Below are 20,617 nucleotides of genomic sequence, written 5' to 3'. Positions count from 1 at the left end.
AAACCCAAAATTTAGTAATTTAGAAAAAGACATTTCCTAATTAGTCTATTGTGCCCAATATAGCAATAGTAATAGCAATAGTGCTTATATGTACCGCTTCACACTGCTTTACAGCCCTCTCTAAGTGGTTGACAGAGTCAGCATCTTGCCCCCAACAATCTGGGTCCTCATTTAACTGACCTTGGAAGGCTGAGTCAACCGTGAGCCAGTGAAATTCAAACTCCTGGAGTGAGCAGTAAGTTAGCCCTGCAATATTGCATTCTAACCACTGCGCCACCACAGCTCAATGCTTTTCTTCCACAAGAAAAAAAAAATGAAAGTTCTTGAAGATGAAATTTTACAGTTAAAATCACCCCCTAGTATTCGTCTGATTACATTTTAAACAACTCAGAGGAAACAAAATATTCTATTGTGTAGAATAATTTAGAGAGAAAATTTTCATCACGGTGTTCTTATTTTCTTTGAAGTCTCACGCAACCCATACAACATGGAGATTGTTTATTAAAATGTCGCATTTTAGTTTACAAATAAGAGAATTTAGAGCTGTACAGAGGGCACTCAAGGGAATGAAGCTTGGATACAGTGATAAACTTTGTTTAGAAAATAGCTGCCCTAAAGTAACAGATCTGTCTACTTATACACAAACCTTTAAGCTAGTTTTTTTTTCTAGACACAATGAATCCCAAAGCAGTTGAAAAAATAACTGGGTGATGATATCAAAGTATATTTTATTCTGCTTCCAAACTCTTAAGGACCTACTCCATCAGTTCCTTAGGAACAAAGCTCAGGTACGGAGGTCTGACAGCTTCCTCTATGCTCTATCTCGAAGTATTTATGATTCTTGAGTGAAAGCTGTCGGGTACTATTTCCCAGTTTAAGCCATTCACTGACTATTCTACATGGGGACAACAACAACAAAAAGCTTCAAGGCAAGCAGCTGAATCACTTTATATGGACAGAAGCCAGTTGTGATCCCCTCTAATGCTACCTTATATTTGATCAGAGAATAAGAATGAATGAATGTTCCCTGCATAGCCTCTACAGTACTTCAGTTTTATGAATGCTAGATGTGGGGCTCTCCTTGCAGGCTTAAGTGATCACAGCTGCAGGTTATCAAGGGAAACAAAGCTATATGGTCTATAGCAGGGCTCAGTTCAATACTGACTAGTATTAGCTGCGTCACTTGATCCTAATGACATTTATTTAGAAATAAAACCTCCTGATCTAAAAAATACCTGTCATGAAGATAATACTGCAGTCTTAATTTTAAGCTCATAGTTTAAGAGCTATGAATCTTTAAAGAAAGGGAAGAGAATGACCACCATCAATGGTGATGTTTGTTCATCAATTCAATATAACGGAAAACAGGAGTACAAAATCAACCTCTGAATGGCTGGAAGTACTGCCCAGTATGACCCCTTGTGCAAGACATCAATGTTTCTTGACCTTGTTAGCATCCATTAACCTCTGGCAAGCACTGAGGTGCTTCCAGGCATCCCAGATGAGAATAGAGGGAATAATAATCCACAGACCATTCATGAAGACAAAGTAAAACCAGAAATAGATAGGGTGCCACATCTCACCATGGCGAAAGCCATCACGGTATGCAGTGTAGAAGTACAGAATGTCTCCATATAGTTGACCTATGGTTAGAGACAGACAACATGGCTGATTAGGAAGAAAAGATCAGAAACGGACAAGCCAAATGAGAAATGCAGCCAGGTGCATGGAACATTAATCAAGAATAAAAATATTAAATCAACTGCTTTTGAAAGATTGTACTAACATTTACATACCCTGATATACCTCCCTCCCTGCCTTGCATACCTACCTAGTGACACTACTAACTGTAGTATATATCGATGGGACTGGCGTGAAAGAAATGCAACTACAGCCCAAAGACTGAGGGGACCCAAAAAACAGGCAGTGATGGTTTCCATGCAAACTATGAAATTATCTGATCTGCAGGTACAAAAATGAAATGAATGTTACCTTGAGGTCCCAAAACATCCCAACTCCCTTACAGTTCAATACTTTCAAACTGGAGGGGGAGAAAGAAGAACGATGATAGATTGATAGTTAGTTCGTTAGTTAGATAGATAGATGATAGATAGATAGATAGATAGATAGATAGATAGATAGATAGATAGATAACCGGGTTTCCCCGAAAATAAGACCCTGAATGTGCTATACAAACGGAAAGGAAGTTTTAGGAACTTGAAGTCTTCAATTCTTCCAGAAATCTCTTTGATAAGGTACTGGTGCCGATTCATCCAATCTCCCAAGTGCAAAGTCCACAAATGGTTGCCAAGTGTTCCAAAAAACATTTTCTTTATATATACCACTTCTAATTTTAATATCACAAGTCAATTTATCATTTAATGCAAATTTCCATGTTTCATTGTACCATTCTTCTAATTTTAAGTCAACATTTAATTTTCAATATCTAGCAATTATAAAAAAAAATTTCTTTCCTTACTATTGATTTTTTGTATTGATTTTTTTCCCTTTTTGTTATTCTTTAACAATAAAAATATAATAAAAAATTAAAAAAAAAGAAAAGAAAATAAGACCCTGTCTTATATTTTTTGAACTCCGAAATAAGTGCTTGGCCTTATTTTTGGGGAGGTCTTATTATTTTGGGGCGCATGGAGCAAGATGGGGCTCCTCTTGCCATCTTACTTGATTTCCAGGTCTGTCTCCCTAACCCTAACCAGAGGAAATAGCGGGGACCAGCTGTGCATACGTTTAAATATTTTCAGGGATAGATAGATAGATAGATAGATAGATAGATAGATAGATAGATAGATAGATAGATAGATGATAGATAGATAGATAGATAGATAGATAGATAGCCAATTTAGGAAACTACTTAATTTTATTATTTTAAACCATGAATAAAAGCCCACAAACTGTACTCTTTCTGAGCCAAACCAATTAAATGACATCCTGGTTTCTCTGATGCATGAAAATACACAAAGATAATAAATCCATCTTAGGCAAAATTGCAGAATTTGATACAAGTGAGGAAGGTAAACTGCCGCAAGCTCTTTCTATTCATGCCCATTTTATTTTTCCAGGCCGAGTTACTATGGCTGAGGGGAAAAGAGAAAAAAAATGAATGAAAAATAAAATGGCGAGAATGATAAAATGGCTCACCAACAACCAGATCTTCCATTGAGATGGGGGAACCCCACTGATAATACTCATCTCAAATGTTCATAAACGCGAGACTGAAAATAAATTTCATTCCCCGATATGCTCTTTTAAGGCATGAATAAAATTTAATGTTTTTTTCTAAAATAATTTCGAAATCTAAAAGGTTAGTATCCTTAAAGAGAAATCCAGGAATTCTTTTACTTTAGTTGTACTCGGCCTATTAAAGAATTGCCTTGGCAACAGGAAATACATCAGAGAACTCATGCAAACATTTTGAACATCTCGGCTGTATTTATGTGTGCATCCTTTCCCTAGCCCTGCACTCAAACCAGGTTCTTTGTTCAAATTGCTTAGTGTTGGATCTTTGCAGAAATATACAGACCTTTGCCTATCATTTCAAAGTTAATACTTACGTGAGATATCTGCTGTCACCTTTGGCATATTCCTTCCCTGGAAAATATAAAATAAGGAGAAATGAAAAGAAAAAGAAATCAATAGGAATGGGGTAGCTTTATGAATTTCCCTGTATTTTTCTTAAATATTAATTATAACAGGATTGTGCAGCACTATAGATACAAAGGCAAATAGATGCTTGGAACACCCAGAGGCGCAAAAATGACACCTGTCTCCAACTCCTTAAACGAAGTTTCCAAGTACTTTCTATTCCAGAAGACAGAACTTTCTAAATACATGAGGACTTTACTAGCCTAAAACCATGCTTTTTGGTAATGCAAATACTTGATCTTAGGAAATACAAATATTAGGTGATACAAATATTTGATCTTAGGAAATACAAATATTAGTTGATGCAAATACTTGATCTTAGGAAATACAAATATTAGGTGATGCAAATATTTGATTTTAGGGAACATATATTTTTACCTCTTGCAGTTTTGATGATACTAGCAAGAATCAAACATTCTGTTAAATTCAAATATAGTTGTTGGATTTGAAGGTGGTTTTAGCGTGGTGTTGTACATGTACCCCATTCATTATGGCTTATTTGCAAATCATGGCAACACACATTATTGTGACTAATATAAAACATAAATTTTCGAGTCTGATTTCTGCTAGCCTTATTGTTACAATGTCAAAGCATAGTATTATAGCTGTATGCTTTTTACCTAGACTTTTATAGGGGTTAAGTGTTTTGATCCTGGGAACAGACTGGTTAAGATGCTGGCCTAAAAACCAGAAGACAGTGACTTTAGGCCTGTTAATCTTTCAGGCTGGACCACTTCACAGATGGTTCTTTTGTGGAAAAGAGAAGGATGGAGTATTTGATATGTTCATTGCCTTGTTGACACATATAGATGGAATTTTTTAAAAAAACTAATGATAATAATTGGAAATACAGCAAAGACCATCTATACAAGTGTCACTATCACACATTTGTGGTCTGAAGTCTGACTCAAGTACACAATAGAAGGATTGACCGCCTTGTGTCATTTGGCTCATTTGTGCCTCCTGCAGATCCTTCTGCTTTCCCCCATGTTAACTTCGTTGCATCCATTTTTTTTTTCCCAAAATCAAGAAACAGAAACCAGATAGACACACATCTTACAGAGCTGTGAGAGAAAGGATTGATCCCCTGGAATTTCCATGTAGTGGAGACTAAACCAGCCTTCGATGACACCATGAATAAAAACACAGATGGTAAACCAGCAAATGATTAAGGTGCGCCAAGTTCCAAAAGGGCCCCAGGTCTTGCTCCGCCAGCCTGCTACAAACCAAGTCAATACCAAGAGAATTCCTGAAGTACCAAATAAGAATGTCAAGATCTGCCATAAGGGTCGGTCATTTGGGACGTAACTTTGGAGTTCCAAATTCCGAGGCCAGTATGGGTGATGGACAACGGGTTTTGTTTCCAGAACCATAGTGGTTGAGAAAATGGGATCTGAGCCAGTGAAAAAGGGCTTCTTCTGGAAGAAAATGATCCACCTGCATTAAATACAGAGAAATAGTTAAAATACAACATATTGTGAGATTCTTTCGGCTTGACAGCCAACAAAATAGAAACAGAACTTATCCGAAAATCTGAACATACACACAAATACACATACATGTATGTATGCATGTGTATATACATATGTAATATATATATCAATATGTATATCTATATCTATATATATAGTGTCCCAAAAGTCATAGCGCTTTCTTAAACTTTTAAAAGTGTCTTTATACAATAGAAACTTGCCTGCCACTGGTTTTAAATCCATTTGCATTACACAGTACAGCTGCTCCTTTCACAGAAATCACTCCAATAGATGAGTTGATTTCAAAGGAGCAAAGATCCCTAGAAGGAGCATGATCCTTCAGAAAGCAAAAAAGGGACTCCAAGCAGAGTCTCTTCTGAAGTGTAGAATCCTACAAATGCCACAGTTCAGCTCAGAGGGAGAATTACCTACTTTCCACCTTCCAAACAACTTCAAAGCAATACCTCCCAATATTCAGGGCCATCCATTCACCCAAAGAGGATATTTTATGAGAGTCTTCGTAACTTCTTTTTTTTTTTTAGCACTGAGAGCAACCTGCTTGTTAACAGACTTTCACAGGCAATTCACAGCAACATTATTCAGTCGTTGTTAGAAACCCAATAGTTATTACTTAATAACTATATTTGTTACTTATCCTTTATCAGCTGATAATCATTTTTTTTCCAGAGTTATCTTTCAGTTCCAATTTGAGACAAGGAAAGAAAAGCCTTTTTCATGACTTTTTCTTTTAGGAAGAAAGAAGGTTACTAATTTGGCACACCCGATTTGGCAATCTTCTTGTCCTGGCTTCTCCTGCAAGTTTAACATTTTTCCTCGACTAGCAAAGCAAACAAAGCTGTAATCCATAGTAGAAGATTCTTGCCTCTGCTTTCTCCGTCCTGAGAAACTCAAACTGAAACCACCATTCTAAATGCAGGAAAGCGCCCTGAATCTGGGACTCAAACGCAAATCAGCAGGACGGTCTTAGCAGGACCTTGGGCAAAAAAATCCCTAACAAAATACGCGCTGTAATGAAGCACTTTGCAAATACACTCTATAAAAGATTTGTGCCCCTAAACACAACATTTATCCCATATAATCTTTGATCATAGGAGAAACAGTAGAAAAATCTATAAATCAGCCATGAAATCTTAGTTGTTTTTTGGATAGCCAAAATTTCATCTCAAAAACCTTACCCAACGTATCTCGCAAAACTTCTGCACCAAACACTTCTCACCTGTTTCCTAAATCCTCCCAATATATCCTGTAGCACCCTCGGTATGTAAACAGACAAGGCAGCCAATCAACGTTTCCCACGACAAAGGCGGGCTCTTATAGGAGTTTTTTGTTTTATCCGCGCAACTAATAGGAGTTCTGACATCATGCAGTATTCTGCCAAATCGATTGGTGGAAGAGTGATACATAGAGAGGGGTGAGAGAGGGAGAGATACAGAGGGAGAGAGACATGGGGGAGAGAGGGGGAGAGAGGAAGAGTGGGAGAGAGACAGACAGAAAGGTTTTGTGGCTGGGTAGGCGTGTTTTTTTTCTGTGGGAAACGGGTCCAAGTGGCTCTTTGAGTGTTTAAGTTTGCTGCCCCCTGTCCTAAAAAAAGGAAAAGAAACTCAAAAAAAAAAAAATTAAAAGAGCAGGAAAATTCCCCTAAAAGAAAATAAGCAGAAACTCAGGCAGAGTTTCAGCCTCCACTTTTGTCAATGGGCCATTAAGAAGCTGAAGCCACCCTATTTTCTACAACAAAGGAAGGACAAAATTACAGGGGCCTGCAACATCCAAACAGGTATGGGACACAGAAAAAAACAAACACCCAAAAAGGAAAAGAAATCAAGCCAAAGTAATTAGAATTTTAAACACATGAGAAAAGGAGATATTCACTAAAACACAGTAATAGCAAACTGATTAATTATAGGGAACAAACAACTACGGAAAAACAGAGATTGGAGTATAAAACAATTACTTATTTGCCAGATCCAGGACGGAAGAACCCAATAAAAAAAAAAAAAAGCAGGATTTAAACGCCATAAAACAATTACACACACAAATTAAAGGATTCACATGCCAAATCAAAAGAATTTCAATAGACTTTAAAGGGTCACATAGAAAATCAAAAGATGTTTTAGGATATAAAAAAAGGGTTTTTCTTACAAACAGGCTGGCCTCGGAACTTTGTGCTTGTATTTATTTCTTGCCTGCTTTCCTATAAACAATAAACTAATTCTGCTCTCAAGCAGCTGACCTCCAATCATTTCGAAGTAATCTCCCAGCCCGGAGTTTTGAATTCAAGAAGGGAAAGCTCTGCCTTCCAACAATCCTTAAAGGGAAAGGCTTCTTTTTCTTCCAACAACAGAAAATAGATGATCAGAGTGCCTACAATGAGATGATCTTGCTGTAGCTTCTGCAATCAATATGTTACAGGTACACCTTACTGGCTATATGAATTGAGCTACAGAACAGCCCTGATTTCTCCAAGACCTCTCATAGCTCAATTCTGTTATAAACTTAATCCCAAGTAATAGTGCAAAGTGTTGTACTTCCTCACTCTCACCTTTTTCCCTCCCCACCCACAATCACACCAAAGAACACAGCCATCTTTTACACAATTGTAATCCTTAGAGCCTAAGGGTTCAGGACTCAGATAAGCAATTTAAAAAAGAAGAGAGGAAAATCTGCACCACTCAGCTCTTTTTCAAACACTTCTTCATATATGGTATTTTCAAGCAGAAATTACTTCTCTTGTCATACTGGTTTTGTCAGTCATTTAGCAGTGTTTTTCAAATTTGAAGCTGTGGGGATAGAGTATTGGAGCTTCCACATCTCTAGAAAGAGCAAGAATGACAGACAGAAGTAGACTATGATACAGCAGATTTAATCAGGTGCCTAATTTTTTTATTGTTTACTTTGCATGTATACTTTAAGAATAGAGACTTAGGAGAAAAAATACAATAAAATTGTATTTTGTGTGTGTGTGGCAAATCAAGTTTATTTATAACAGTGTTTCATGGCAACAATAAAAAATTGGTTTGTCATGAAGGAAAACAATAAGGATATAATCAATAATATTAGAATATGATATACTGGTATATTAGATTCTGTAACCATTAGGTTCCTGTAATATATATATATGCCTTTGTATTTGTATCACATATATTATGCCTTTCTATTTGTATCTCCTGTAACAAACATATTCTGTTATTAGGCCTCTGTAATGTATCTGGTATTTGTCAAACATATGTTCCTGCCATTTGATCTGAACCCATATCAATCTTCTTCCTGTTTTTCTTGTGCCATCTAAGAGCATGGTAAGTATTTCAGTTGGAACTGCAGACATCATCGGAGGGATAATTTACACTTCAGCTCTAACTTACACCTTTGATTTGTATAAGCTCCTTCCTTGCAAAACCAGGGGGCCAATGAGCAATTGGGAGAACAAAGGAATGCTCAAGGAAAAGATAACGCTAATTGGGAGGCTTCTATTCCTTTGCAGGGCAACAAGGAATACTCAAACCTAAACTAGGAGGCCAGAATTGGATACTAAGCTGATGTCTTTGAGGGTATAAAAAGACGCCATACCTTCCCCAAGGTGTGGCTATCTCCTCGCATGCATTGTATCTGTTATAGTCACACGCAGTATTTTGTTTTAGGCCATAAATAAAATCTGCTTTTTTTTGCAAGCCTCGTCTTGAGTCTCTCTCTTTGGCATTCTGGTGACTCAAGTATATTTTGGGACCTTACAGTCACTTTGTTCTGAATTGTTTGCTCAACTTCCCAGTTGCCTTAGCACTCTCTGAGAACCCTAATTTTAGTAGTAAACTAGCTCAACATTCCTTAGCTTTCTCTGTTATCAGCTAAGTTTGACAAAGTGCTATCAAATTTGCACGAACATTAAAACAATGAAGATTTGAAGAACCCATAATCACAATAACTAGCTATCATTCACATAGTGGCCTGGTGGTTCATACTTTCTAGTAAGGATGTGGTTTTTAGCTTTTCATACCTTAACAGTCTATCAAATAACTCAAGCCTCACTATGAAAGAAACAATGAAAGTCATTTATAATTCTGGCTATTTCTGCTGTAAATGAAATGTTTTCATTTACAGCAGGTTTTAAATGCTTCAGATTTCTGGTTTTACCTTAGGGCAATCTAACCTACTTCTGAATTCCACCTGAAAGACATGTCCCAGAAATTGAGAATATTTTCTAAACCACAATTTGTATTGGCTGGATTCACCCTTTACAGAAGCTGAAACCAATAAACTCCATCATCATCAATATGACTCTGCACTACATCCTACAACATCTTGAATCTCCAAAGACTTATGCAAGGGTCCTCTTCGTAGACTTCTCACTAGCTCAGCATTTAGTACCATCATTCCAGATATTCTTCTAACTAAACTAAATCATCTAGCTGTACCTTACCACACTTGTAAAGGGATCATAAGTTTCCTAACAGACAGGAAGCAGCAGGTGAAGATAGGCAAAATCACATCAGATACCTGTACAATTAGCACAGGAGCCCCCCAGGGTTGTGTGCTCTCTCCACTTCTCTCTATACACCAAAAGTACTGTATCTCAAAAAAGTACTGAAGTTTGCAGATGATACAACAATGATTGGTCCCATTCGAGACAACAATGAATCTGCCAACAGACTGGAGGTTGAACAACTTAGCTTTGTGGTGCAACCAGAACAATCTTGAATTAAATACACTCAAAACTGTAGAAATGGTGGTAGATTTTAGGAGAAACCCTCCTATACTACCACCTCTTACAATACTAGACAACACAATATCAACAGAATCCTTCATGTTTCTAGGTTCTATCATATCTCAAGACTTAAAATGGATACCTAACATCAAAAACATCATCAAAAAAGCACAACAAAGAATGTTCTTTCTGCGCCAACTCCAAAAGCTCAAACTGCCCAAAGAGCTGCTGATTCAGTTCTACAGAGGAATTATTGAGTCTGTCATCTGCACCTCTAACTGTCTGGTTTGGCTCTGCAACCTAACAAGACAGACACAGACTTCAGAGGATAATTAGAACTGCAGAGAAAACAATTGCTACCAACCTGCCTTCCATTGAGGACCTGTATACTGCATGAGCCAAAAAGAGGGCTGTGAAAGTATCTACAGACCCCTCCCATCCTGGACATAAATTGTTTCAACTCCTACCCTCAAAATGACGCTATAGAGCACTGCACACCAGAACAACAAGACACAAGGACAGTTTTTTCCTGAATGCCATCACTCTGCTAAACAACAATTTTCTTTATCTACACTGAGAGCATATGCACCAAAGAAAAATTCCTTGTGTGTCCAATCACACTTGGCCAATAAAGAATTCTATTCTATTCTATCATTATGAAGTCAGAATAGAACGTGAGATGTTTTAGACATATTTATTTATTAAATTTATTTTCTTCTTTCCTGCCATCTGGCATAGCAACTAAAACATATAAACCCACACATTAAAAAATTCCAAGACAATCAAAATAATGAAAAATTTAAAAATTTAAAATCAATAGTATTAAAACCTACAGACAATTTAACTAACGATCTGTGAAAACAATGGGTTTTGTGATTTTCTAAAATACTGGAAAAATTGGAGCACAATGCCCCTCCCTGGAGTTTATTTCCTGGCATGAGAGTTTAGGGAAAGGCAATAAATATTTGGGTATCATGTGCATACTGATACCAAACCCCATGCCAATGGATAACCTCCTCTATTGGTGTTATGTAGATGTTAAAAAGAAGCAGCAAGAGCTTGAGCCTTGAAGCACCCTAATTACAAGGTCCAGGGGTTTGACTCAGGTGAAATCCAGCAGGTTCGGACAGGTTCTGGAAAACTGGTAGCGGAAATTTTGAGCAGTTCGGAGAACCGGTAGTGGAAATTTTGAGTAGTTCAGAGAACCAGCAAATACCACCTCTGGCTGGCCCCAGAGTTGGGTATGAATGAAGATTTTGCAATATCCTTCCCCCAGGAGTGGAGAGCGAATGGGGATTTTTCAGTATCCTTCCCCTGGAATGGGGTGGGAATGGAGATTTTTCAGTATCCTTCCCCTGGAGTGGGGTGGGAATGGAGATTTTTCAGTATCCTTCCCCTGGAGTTGGGTGGAAATGGAGATTTTGCAGTATCCTTCCCCTGCCATGCCCTCCAAGCCATGCCCAACAAGCACAGCATGCCCAACAAGCCAGAAGGGGTAGTAAAAAAAATTGGATTTCACCACTGGTTTGACTGCTCTTCTCCTACCAACATCAACTGGAACCAGACATGGAAGAAGGAGAAGCACCATTACACAGTGCCTCCCACTCCCAGCCCCCAAAGCCAGTCCAGAAGGATTTTATGGCTGGTGGTTATTGAAATCTCCTGAGACAACTAGGAGACTCAAAATGGTTGCACTACCTCCATCCCAAGCCCTTCAAAGGTCATTGACAAGGGTGACCAATGCCATTTCAGTGCTGTGCCCCGGCCTGATTACTGAAAAAACCAGGATCAGAGAAACAACTTCTATAATTTGAACAGAGAGAAAAAAGATAGTTTCAAGGAATGTACTCTAAATAGTAAGATGTAGCTAAGCATATACAAGGCAGAGAAAATACAGGGCAATTTTGATTGACATTTTTAAAAAACCCTAAAGTAGAAAAGAGGGCTAAGCAAGGAGGAAAGGATTTGGAATGAAATTAAAGTAAGGGGATGCTGACAATGATAGTTTGGGGATTTGTATAGGAATTACAGTGATGTGTGAAAGAGGAGAACTTATAAATGTGACCAAGAAAAAAAAAATACGAAAAGGAAGTCAAAGATCCTGTTGAAAATGTCTAAAAAAATGGCAAGGCTGAAGGCTCAATGTGATTAGAGAACTGTTAAAAATAGAATGCTTATGGAATGGGGTAACTTGTTTGATGTCCATACATTTGTACCTGATGATTAGGGGAAAGGAAGCATCAGTGAATGCAGAAAAAAACAGAGGAATTAGTTTTTTGATCTAAAAATAAATAGAAAGAGGGATCAAATTCTGAATGGGTAAAAGACATGATGCCAAGCAAAATAAATTGGAAGCATATATTGTAATGCCACTTTATCCCAGGGGTGGGGGAAACTAGGTGTTTTTTTTAATTTTTCAGGAGGCCATTGAGAAATAAGTGAATGTGAAACAACCTGCTGTAGGTTTGTTCAGAAGAACTGTATGATAAAATGACTAGGCTTCAATTATGAAAGGCTTTGCATAAATATGGAGATTAATTGCTGAATGCAGTAATGCATGATGAAAGCAAAACATGTATGAGAATGTTTTGTGAATGTTTCAATGTTTCAAGCAAGTAGCAGACAAGCAATGTCTGTTTCTTTGGTTGTTAACATATTTTTGATATATGTATAAGAAATATTTGTGTGGTATCAGTGGTTTGCTGGCTGGCAATGCATATTTTTTTAATACACAGAACCTGAATGATTTATTACAAGTGATACCTTTATTATATGAAGCATCAATGAGCCTGGGTCTAGAAATTAACGTATCAAGGACTAAGATAGTTGTATCAGTTAGGAGAAATTGGGCAAGTAATTGTGTTAAACATAAATAACAAAAAGTAGAGCAAATAGATAAATGCATGTATACTTATCATTGAACAGAGATGGAAAAAGAGCTAGAGAAATTTTAAGACATGCAAACGTTGAACCCGTAAGTACTGAATAATATATGATCTGTTGTGAAGAACGAAAATTAAAGAACCAAAGGTGTCTGTGTATCAGTATGCAATTGTAAGGTCCCAAAATATACTTGAGTCACCAGAATGCCAAAGAGAGAGACTCAAGACGAGGCTTGCAAAAAAAAGCAGATTTTATTTATGGCCAAAAACAAAATACTGGGTGGAACTATATCCAGAACATACAGATACAATGCATGCGAGGAGATAGCCACACCTTGGGGAAGGTATGGCGTCCTTTTATACCCTCAGAGACGTCAGCTTAGTACCCAATTCTGGCCTCCTAATTTAGGTTTGTGTATTCCTTGTTGCCCTGCAAGGGGGAATAGAAACTTCCCAATTAGTCATCCTTGAGCATTCCTTTGTTTACCATTTGGCCCCCTGGCTTTACAAGACAGGAGTTTATCCAGATCAAACATGAATTAGGGCTGAGGTGTAAATTATCCCTTTGTTGATGGCTGTAGTTCCAACTAGACCATGCTTTTAGATAGCACAGAAAAAGATTGATATGAGTTCAGGTCAAATGGCAAGGATGTACGTTTGACAAATACCAGATACATTACAGAGGCCTAATAACAAATGTTTGTAACAGGAGATACAAATAGAAAGGAATAATATGTGTGATACAAATACAAAGGCATATATGTATTACAGGAACTTAATGGTTACAGTATCTAGTATACCAGTATATTAATGTGACCAGATGTCCCGCTTTTGGCGGGACAGTCCTGATTTTTAACAATTTGTCCTGCGTCCTGTGGCGTTTTAAAAAAGTTCCGATTTTTGGAAAAAATGCACGACAAGCTAGGGAACGGCGGGAGAACAGAAAGGGAATATACGGTTTTCACTCACCCTCACCCTCTGCCTCTGTTGGATCGCTGGTCCCTGTTCGCTTATCCCGCCCACTCCCAATCTATTGCTGAGTCCCAGCTGATGGCTAGAGAGAAAAAAACTGTTTAAATTCTTGCTGCGGGGCTTCAAAGGGCCGCCCTACAGCTGATCAGTGTTAAAAGAAAACAAATGAGTAGACTGGTGCCTGCAAAAATAGAAAAAACAGCCCCTTTCAGCTTCAGCATAGGTTAATTACCATAAGTTGATTTGATCAGCCTCCCGACTCTCAGGTGATTTGCTCTCAGCTGTTTTGCGGAGGGCTCTGTTGCTAGCTAGCTGCAAAGAGGTAAATTGCTGGAGCAAATGTTTTTTCCCCCTAGCTATGCTGAAAAAGCGAAACTGAAAGTAAAGCAGGGTCTTTGCTGCAACGTGACAAAATGAGGCAGAGAGAGATTTCTTTTTCTTTTTCCTCACCAAAAATGGTAGGTGCAAAACTGCAAACAATGGGAAATTAAAGACAAAAGAGGAGGTTCAAGATTTTAAAACACAAAAGGAAAAAAGCTCTATTTAACTAGGGAATTGTAATAATTGAGATACTATTAATTGTATATTGTGTTGAAAGCAGAAATGGTTAAGTTGTGGTTTGGAGGAATATATGGGGGAAATTATTTGGTTTATTATTATTGGTAAATATAATTAATTAATTTGTAAGAAATTGGATTGCATGGAAATAATTGGAATATTCATGTTCATATTGATTAATATACAAAAAAGATAGTTATATAACTAATTGATTTATATTAAAATGTTGAATTTGTATTAAACAACTGTATTATGTAATTATTACATAATTAACCAATGTGAGGATGGATATAAAAATAGATGACAATGGGAAGGGGTATAATATAGAATAGAAGGGAAAAATTGAATTTGATTAAGATTAGAGATGAGGATGAAGGGTAATATTGGTTTTTTTAAAAAATAGATGAGGAATAAATATGGCAAAAAGGAAATATAGAAATTGTAAATTTAATTGAAATGACTAAACAGTGTTTAAATTTGTGAACCGGCCAAATACTCTGTTCAAAGAAAATACATTGTATGTTTGTATGTGTGTTTCTAATTATTGCTATTTATTCATATTTGTTCTCTTTTATTCTTTAAAGTTTAACAATTCATTCTTTATCTTAATATCTTTATATTTGTTTGGGGTTGGTTTTCTTCCCTTTCATCTTTTTTATTGTACAGCAATCTTTCTCCTCAAACCTACCACCTCTCTCTTTTCTTTCCTTCTTACTTTCTCTTCCTTCCCCTCTTCTTCTCCTCCCTACTTCCTCTTCTGTTCTCCTTCTCCTCCTCTCTTCCTCCCTCTCTTACCCTCCCTCCTACTCTAATTTCCCTTCCCTTCCTTCATCCCTCTCTATTGCTGTATCCTTTTATGCATATGGACTACTCAGAGGGCTGAAAAAGTTATTTCTGACTGGTCCTCGCACTTTTGACCAGTCCTCGAACTTACGACTGTCCTCACATTTTACGTTTTTGCCCTATCTTGTCACCATGGTGAAGAGAAGCAGTTGTGAAATGAGTGACACGGTTGTTACGAATGCTACAATGGGCATAAATGATGACCAGTCATAAGTGCGAAGACCGGTCAAAAGTGCGAGGACCTGTCAAATCACTTTTTTCAGCCCTCTGGGTAGTCCTTTTGTGCACATGGACTACTCAGAGGGCTGAAAAAGTTATTTTTGACTAGCGCCCCCCTCCCACCCTGGTCAATGGTGTCCCGCTTTACCAATGTTAAAATCTGGTCACCTTACAGTATATCATATTCTAGTATTATTTATTATATCCTTATTATTGTTTCCCTTTCACAATAAAATTGTCACAAGTAAATGCCTTATTCTCCATTATGTAAATAGTACATGTACAGTATACCAAGGGTTAATTTATTTTCACTGCCTGATGTATATATATTTAACCACTCCCATATCTAGCTCCACCCCTTGTATATATAAGGAGCTGTATACCTTTTCCCTGTGCTTCTATCTGTGATTATTCAGTGAATATAGAATGCCTTCTGTGAATAAGCAGAACTCTATTTGAATATATAATTCTTATTTCATTTATTGAGTCTGATCCTGAAAATATTGCAACAATCTGGTAGCAGAGGATGGTTAATTGACTCAATAAAAGATTCAACAATGTCTGAGAGAAAAAAATCGAGAAGCAAAAAAAGTAAGACCCAACACCAGGGCATATAGTAAAGAAATGGAAGCAGATCAAGAAATAATTGATGAATACGCAACTGAAATATCGAGAGAATCTGAAGACTGCACTACAGACAACAAAGAAATAATAGATGAGAATGATGATCAAAAAGAAAACGAAATAGAAAATAATGAACTCAGGTCAGAAATACTAAAACTTTTAAAAAGCCAAAAGAACGATGAGAACCTCATCGCGAACCTCCAAGACTTATTGAAAAACAACGGAGCAGCGAGAGAAAAGCACATCGTTACAGATGAAAATAAAGACTCAAAAACGGTGAGCAATTTGCCTGCAGACAAAAATGCAACGAAGGAGAAGAACAACGGTCCCGCGCAAAATTTTGAATGGCAGCCATCTTGGTTTCAACAGACCCCTAAAGTGAGCGAAGAAGAGCCAATCAGAGGGCAGGATTCAAAATATCTGGCACGAAAATACTTACTCGATGCAAAAAATAAAAGAGAAAAAATCTACACATCAGAAGAATCAGACACAGAAATTGAAGAAGACTCAATAGAAACTCAAGTAGAGTCTGCAATGAAAATGCTTTTTGCGACATTTGGATCAAAATTAAGAATCACTAAAGAATCAACGAAAGACTGCAGTAAAAAAATAAAGAAAAAAATAACAAGCAAACTAACTTCCCAAAATTCACCCGCTTCTATTCAAACGGCGAAAACATCAGTGCCTGAACCTAGAGAGCCCTGCAGATACCAACCCACACCGCAAACAATCCCAGAGACCAGCGTTCTCAATAAAAGAAAAAAAGCACCCATCGTCACCAGGACTCCCAAGACTGAACCAGAGACCGAGTCATCCGAAGAAGAGCGATGCGAGGGAGCTGCAGCGATGAGAACCTCTCACTACGACTCCAGGAGTGAAATGAACAATGCGCATGTGCAAAGCTACACAGACAGCTTCGGAGCCCAAGAAAGACAGAGACTGCCATTTAAAGTCGTCGCTTGCATCCCCATGCCATTCTGCGGTTATCAGCACTTAGAAGACCACGGACTTCCTTCAGTTGTAAGTAATGGGACTAATAATATTGGGAATTTACCCAATGATTTCCCAAAACTGAGAGTAGATGGTGTTAATTTACAAGAGTGGTGCCAACAGCTCCAGGTTGTCTTTATGAAAGAAAATTTGTTATTTTTTATTACTAACCCTCCAAAAAGACCTTGGACTTTAAGATTGGACTGCCTACATCATAGAGCATTTTTCTTACTAATCTCCAGTATATCTCCTGCCATGTATCATAGTATTAAGTCAAATTTAACTGTATCAGAAATTGTTCAATGCATGTTTAAATTGTTTCATAGTGAGAGTGTAGCCACCACAACTAGAATGTCTAAGGATTTCTTCTCAGCCAGGTTAAAATCAGGGGTTACCATAAGTGAACATTTAATATATTTAAACAAAGTCAGAGCAGAATTACAATTAAGAGGAGAGATAATTTCAGACCAAACAATGAAGAGTGTTATCATTAATTCATTAGACTCATCTTGGGATAACTACATATCTCATTTAGATACAATCAATTTGGGATATTTATCCATAGAAAATCTATCTAATAGACTGATATCTGAGGATAATTCGAGGAGAAGTCGATATAACAATCACATGGAGCATAAGCAATATAAGAAAGTAGCATTTCAAGAGAGATATTATGAACCAATTAAATGTCACAATTGTGGATCCAAGGAACATAATAGAAGAGATTGTCCTAAATTCATCAGAGATAAGCAAAGGACAGATCACAGAGATAAATATCATAACAGACAGTCATCCATTGACAGACATAGATATAGGAGTCCACCCATCTATAGGGAACATAGAGGGGGCAGGGATAATTCAAAAGATAGAAAATCTGGCTCATTGAATGGACTGAACAAACACAATAACACCAACATACATAGATCAGAGGATAACGATTGGCTCATCGATTCTGGAGCAACAAATCACACTACACATAATAAAAATATATTATCTTCATTTATAGAAGATAAATTTGTAATTAAAGTAGCTAATCAAGGAAAGGTTCAAGTCATAGGTAGAGGAAATATAACCTTACCTGGTCTAGGAAAAATAGAGGGGGTATTGTTAATACCTGAAATACCACACAACATACTTAGTGCTATAAAACTAAGCAGAGATTCTGGCATAAACATTGTCTTTTCAAAAGCGAATGCAACATTAATGAAAAATGAAACAAACATAGGTACTGTCATTATCAAAGGAGGCTTGCCTTACTTAATAACAAAAGAAAGATGTTTACACAACATTGATTCCAACATAAAAGATAACAATGACATAAATAATGAAGAAGATAGCAATAGTGATAATGAGGAACATGAGGTAATTCAAAACAATAAAAACCCATCCAAAGATAAAAAAACTAATATAGGTAAACCTATTCATGATGAGTGTGCTCATGTCTTACATAGGAAATTGGGACATGCCAGTTTTCCTGTAGTACAGAAAATGATTGAACATGCTGAAGGAGTTAAAATAAAAAATTGTAAAAACTATTTAGAATGCTCAGTGTGTAAATCCACAAAACTCAAAACTAGCCCCAGGCCAAGAAAATCAACTAGATCAACCAAACAAATTTTTGAATTGGTACACATGGACCTGGTTGGTCCACTGACACCTTCAATCACGTATAGAAAACGCTATTTTCTAACCATTGTGGATGACTACAGTCGTTATGGGTTTGTCTACACACTAAAACACAAGGATGAAACCTTTCAGAAATTCAAAGAATTCTACAAACGCATAGAGACACAACACAACATTAGAATAAAACAAATTATGACAGATAGAGGATGTGAGTTCATGTCAAAGGAATTCTCCCATTGGCTAAAAGACAAAGGGATGTTGCACTACACATCTAGTCCTTTCTCTGCATTTCAGAACGGGGTGGCAGAGAGAAAGAACTCGACACTACAAACCATGATTAGATCTACACTAGAAGATGCTGGTTTAGGTAAACAATTCTGGTCAGAAGCTTTACAATACTCCAATTACACCCAAAATAGGACTTGGTCCAGCATTGTGAACAAAACACCATATGAAGTGATGTATGGTAGGAAACCTAAGATAGCCCACATGCACATATTTGGAGTCACAGCAGACGTACATATACCTAAGCAATTAAGGCGTAAAGGTGAAAATGTATCCAGAAGACTCAAGTTCATGGGATACGAGACAGGTACAAAAGGATACAGGTTTATTGATAACAATAACAAATTTATAGTTTCAAGGACAGCAGTATTTCATGAACAGGCCAATTGGTCCAAAATACATCTTAATGAAATATTCCCAAACACCAATTCAGACACCGAACATCAAGATAAAAATATTGGAGAAGAAAGCAATCACAGCACACACAAAAACAAAATTAGAACATGGACAAACAGTCAACATAAAATAAAAACTGATTCAGTAACAAAAAAAGAAGCAAGATATTTACATGACAATGATAGTATACCTGTGAGAACGATCAGAAGTAACAGAAATCAGGTGCCAAATAAATACAAAGATTATGTGATGTGTATGGATGGGGAAATAGTAACACCAAACACATATGAGGAGGTACTGAGACTTCCCACCAAAGAAAGAGAAAAGTGGGAGTCGGCAATGACCAAGGAGATGAATAGTTTAGAAGAATTGAATGTATTCACACCCACACAAGCACCAAAGGATAAGACCATTATTGGTACCAGATGGATATATAAAGTCAAAAATTTAGAAGGAGGCAATATTTTATATAAGGCTAGACTAGTCGCACAAGGTTATGCTCAAAAATATCCTGAGGATTATACAGACACATACTCTCCCACAGTAAGAACTGAGAGTGTTAAAACAGCTCTAGTTATAGCATCAGCACTTAATCTCGAGGTATTCCAATATGATATACAGACTGCATATTTACATGCAAAGTTAGATAAAGATATATATGTAAGAGCCCCTCATAGTCAATATACAAACAAAAATGATATATGGTTGCTAAACAAAAGTTTATACGGATTGAAACAATCTGGCAAGCGATGGTATGAATGTTTAGTCAAAGTACTTAAAACTATGAATTTTGATGCCACTTCTGCTGACAATTGTTTCTTTGTAAAAAAGGAAGGTGATTCCTTAGAATTTGTATTAATTTATGTGGATGATATTTTGTATATAGGCAAAGATACAAAAAGGAGAGAAACTTTTGTAACAAAACTAAATGAACATTTTTCTTTAAAGTCATTAGGAAAGGTAAACAAGTATCTTGGAGTTCAAATTAGCAAAACAAGAAAGGGATTCAAACTCTCACAGAGATAAAATTATAGAGCTTTTGAACAAATGTAACTTAAACGATGCCAAACCATGTGATACCCCTATGCAAACTGATTTTTTAAGAAACACTGATGAATCATCCCCAGAGTTCAAAGATAATACACTGTATAGATCTGTTATCGGTTCCCTCCTCTATATTTCCAACTGGACTAGACCTGATATTGCTTTGCCCCTCAATTTATTATCCAGATATGTCAGCAAACCATTATTATATCATTGGGAAGCTGTCAAGAGGATATTAAGGTATTTAAAAAATAGTTTAGATTTTTGTTTGTTATTAGAACCTAACAATGTAAAAGAACCCATTCTCACATGTTATGCCGATGCGG

General features: G+C 36.9%; 1 protein-coding gene across 3 annotated transcripts; it reads right to left on the bottom strand.

Moving 5' to 3' along the window:
- Positions 1-481: 481 nt before the first annotated feature.
- On the bottom strand, positions 482-7,434 carry LOC148115289 (3-beta-hydroxysteroid-Delta(8),Delta(7)-isomerase-like). Of its 3 annotated transcripts, none has more exons than XM_087886607.1 (5): positions 7,296-7,434; positions 4,724-5,100; positions 3,573-3,609; positions 1,832-1,962; positions 482-1,643 (listed from the first exon to the last, which is right to left on the bottom strand). In XM_087886607.1, exons 1-5 carry the CDS (start codon positions 7,394-7,396, stop codon positions 1,432-1,434), a joined length of 858 nt encoding a protein of 285 aa, XP_087742733.1. In that variant the 5' UTR covers positions 7,397-7,434; the 3' UTR covers positions 482-1,431. The 3 variants fall into 3 exon arrangements, with proteins under 3 accessions (XP_087742733.1, XP_087742734.1, XP_087742735.1); XM_087886608.1 differs by lacking the exon at positions 7,296-7,434 and adding an exon at positions 6,373-6,492; XM_087886609.1 differs by lacking the exon at positions 7,296-7,434 and adding an exon at positions 6,332-6,414.
- Between the last annotated feature and the right edge of the window lie 13,183 nt (positions 7,435-20,617).

Source organism: Pantherophis guttatus, chromosome 2 (assembly GCF_059756535.1).
Source record: "Pantherophis guttatus breed Tessera chromosome 2, ASM5975653v1, whole genome shotgun sequence".
NCBI classification, from domain to species: Eukaryota; Metazoa; Chordata; class Lepidosauria; order Squamata; family Colubridae; genus Pantherophis; species Pantherophis guttatus.
The sequence above is the reverse complement of the archived record's forward strand: the minus strand, read 5'-3'. Positions and strand labels throughout refer to the sequence as shown.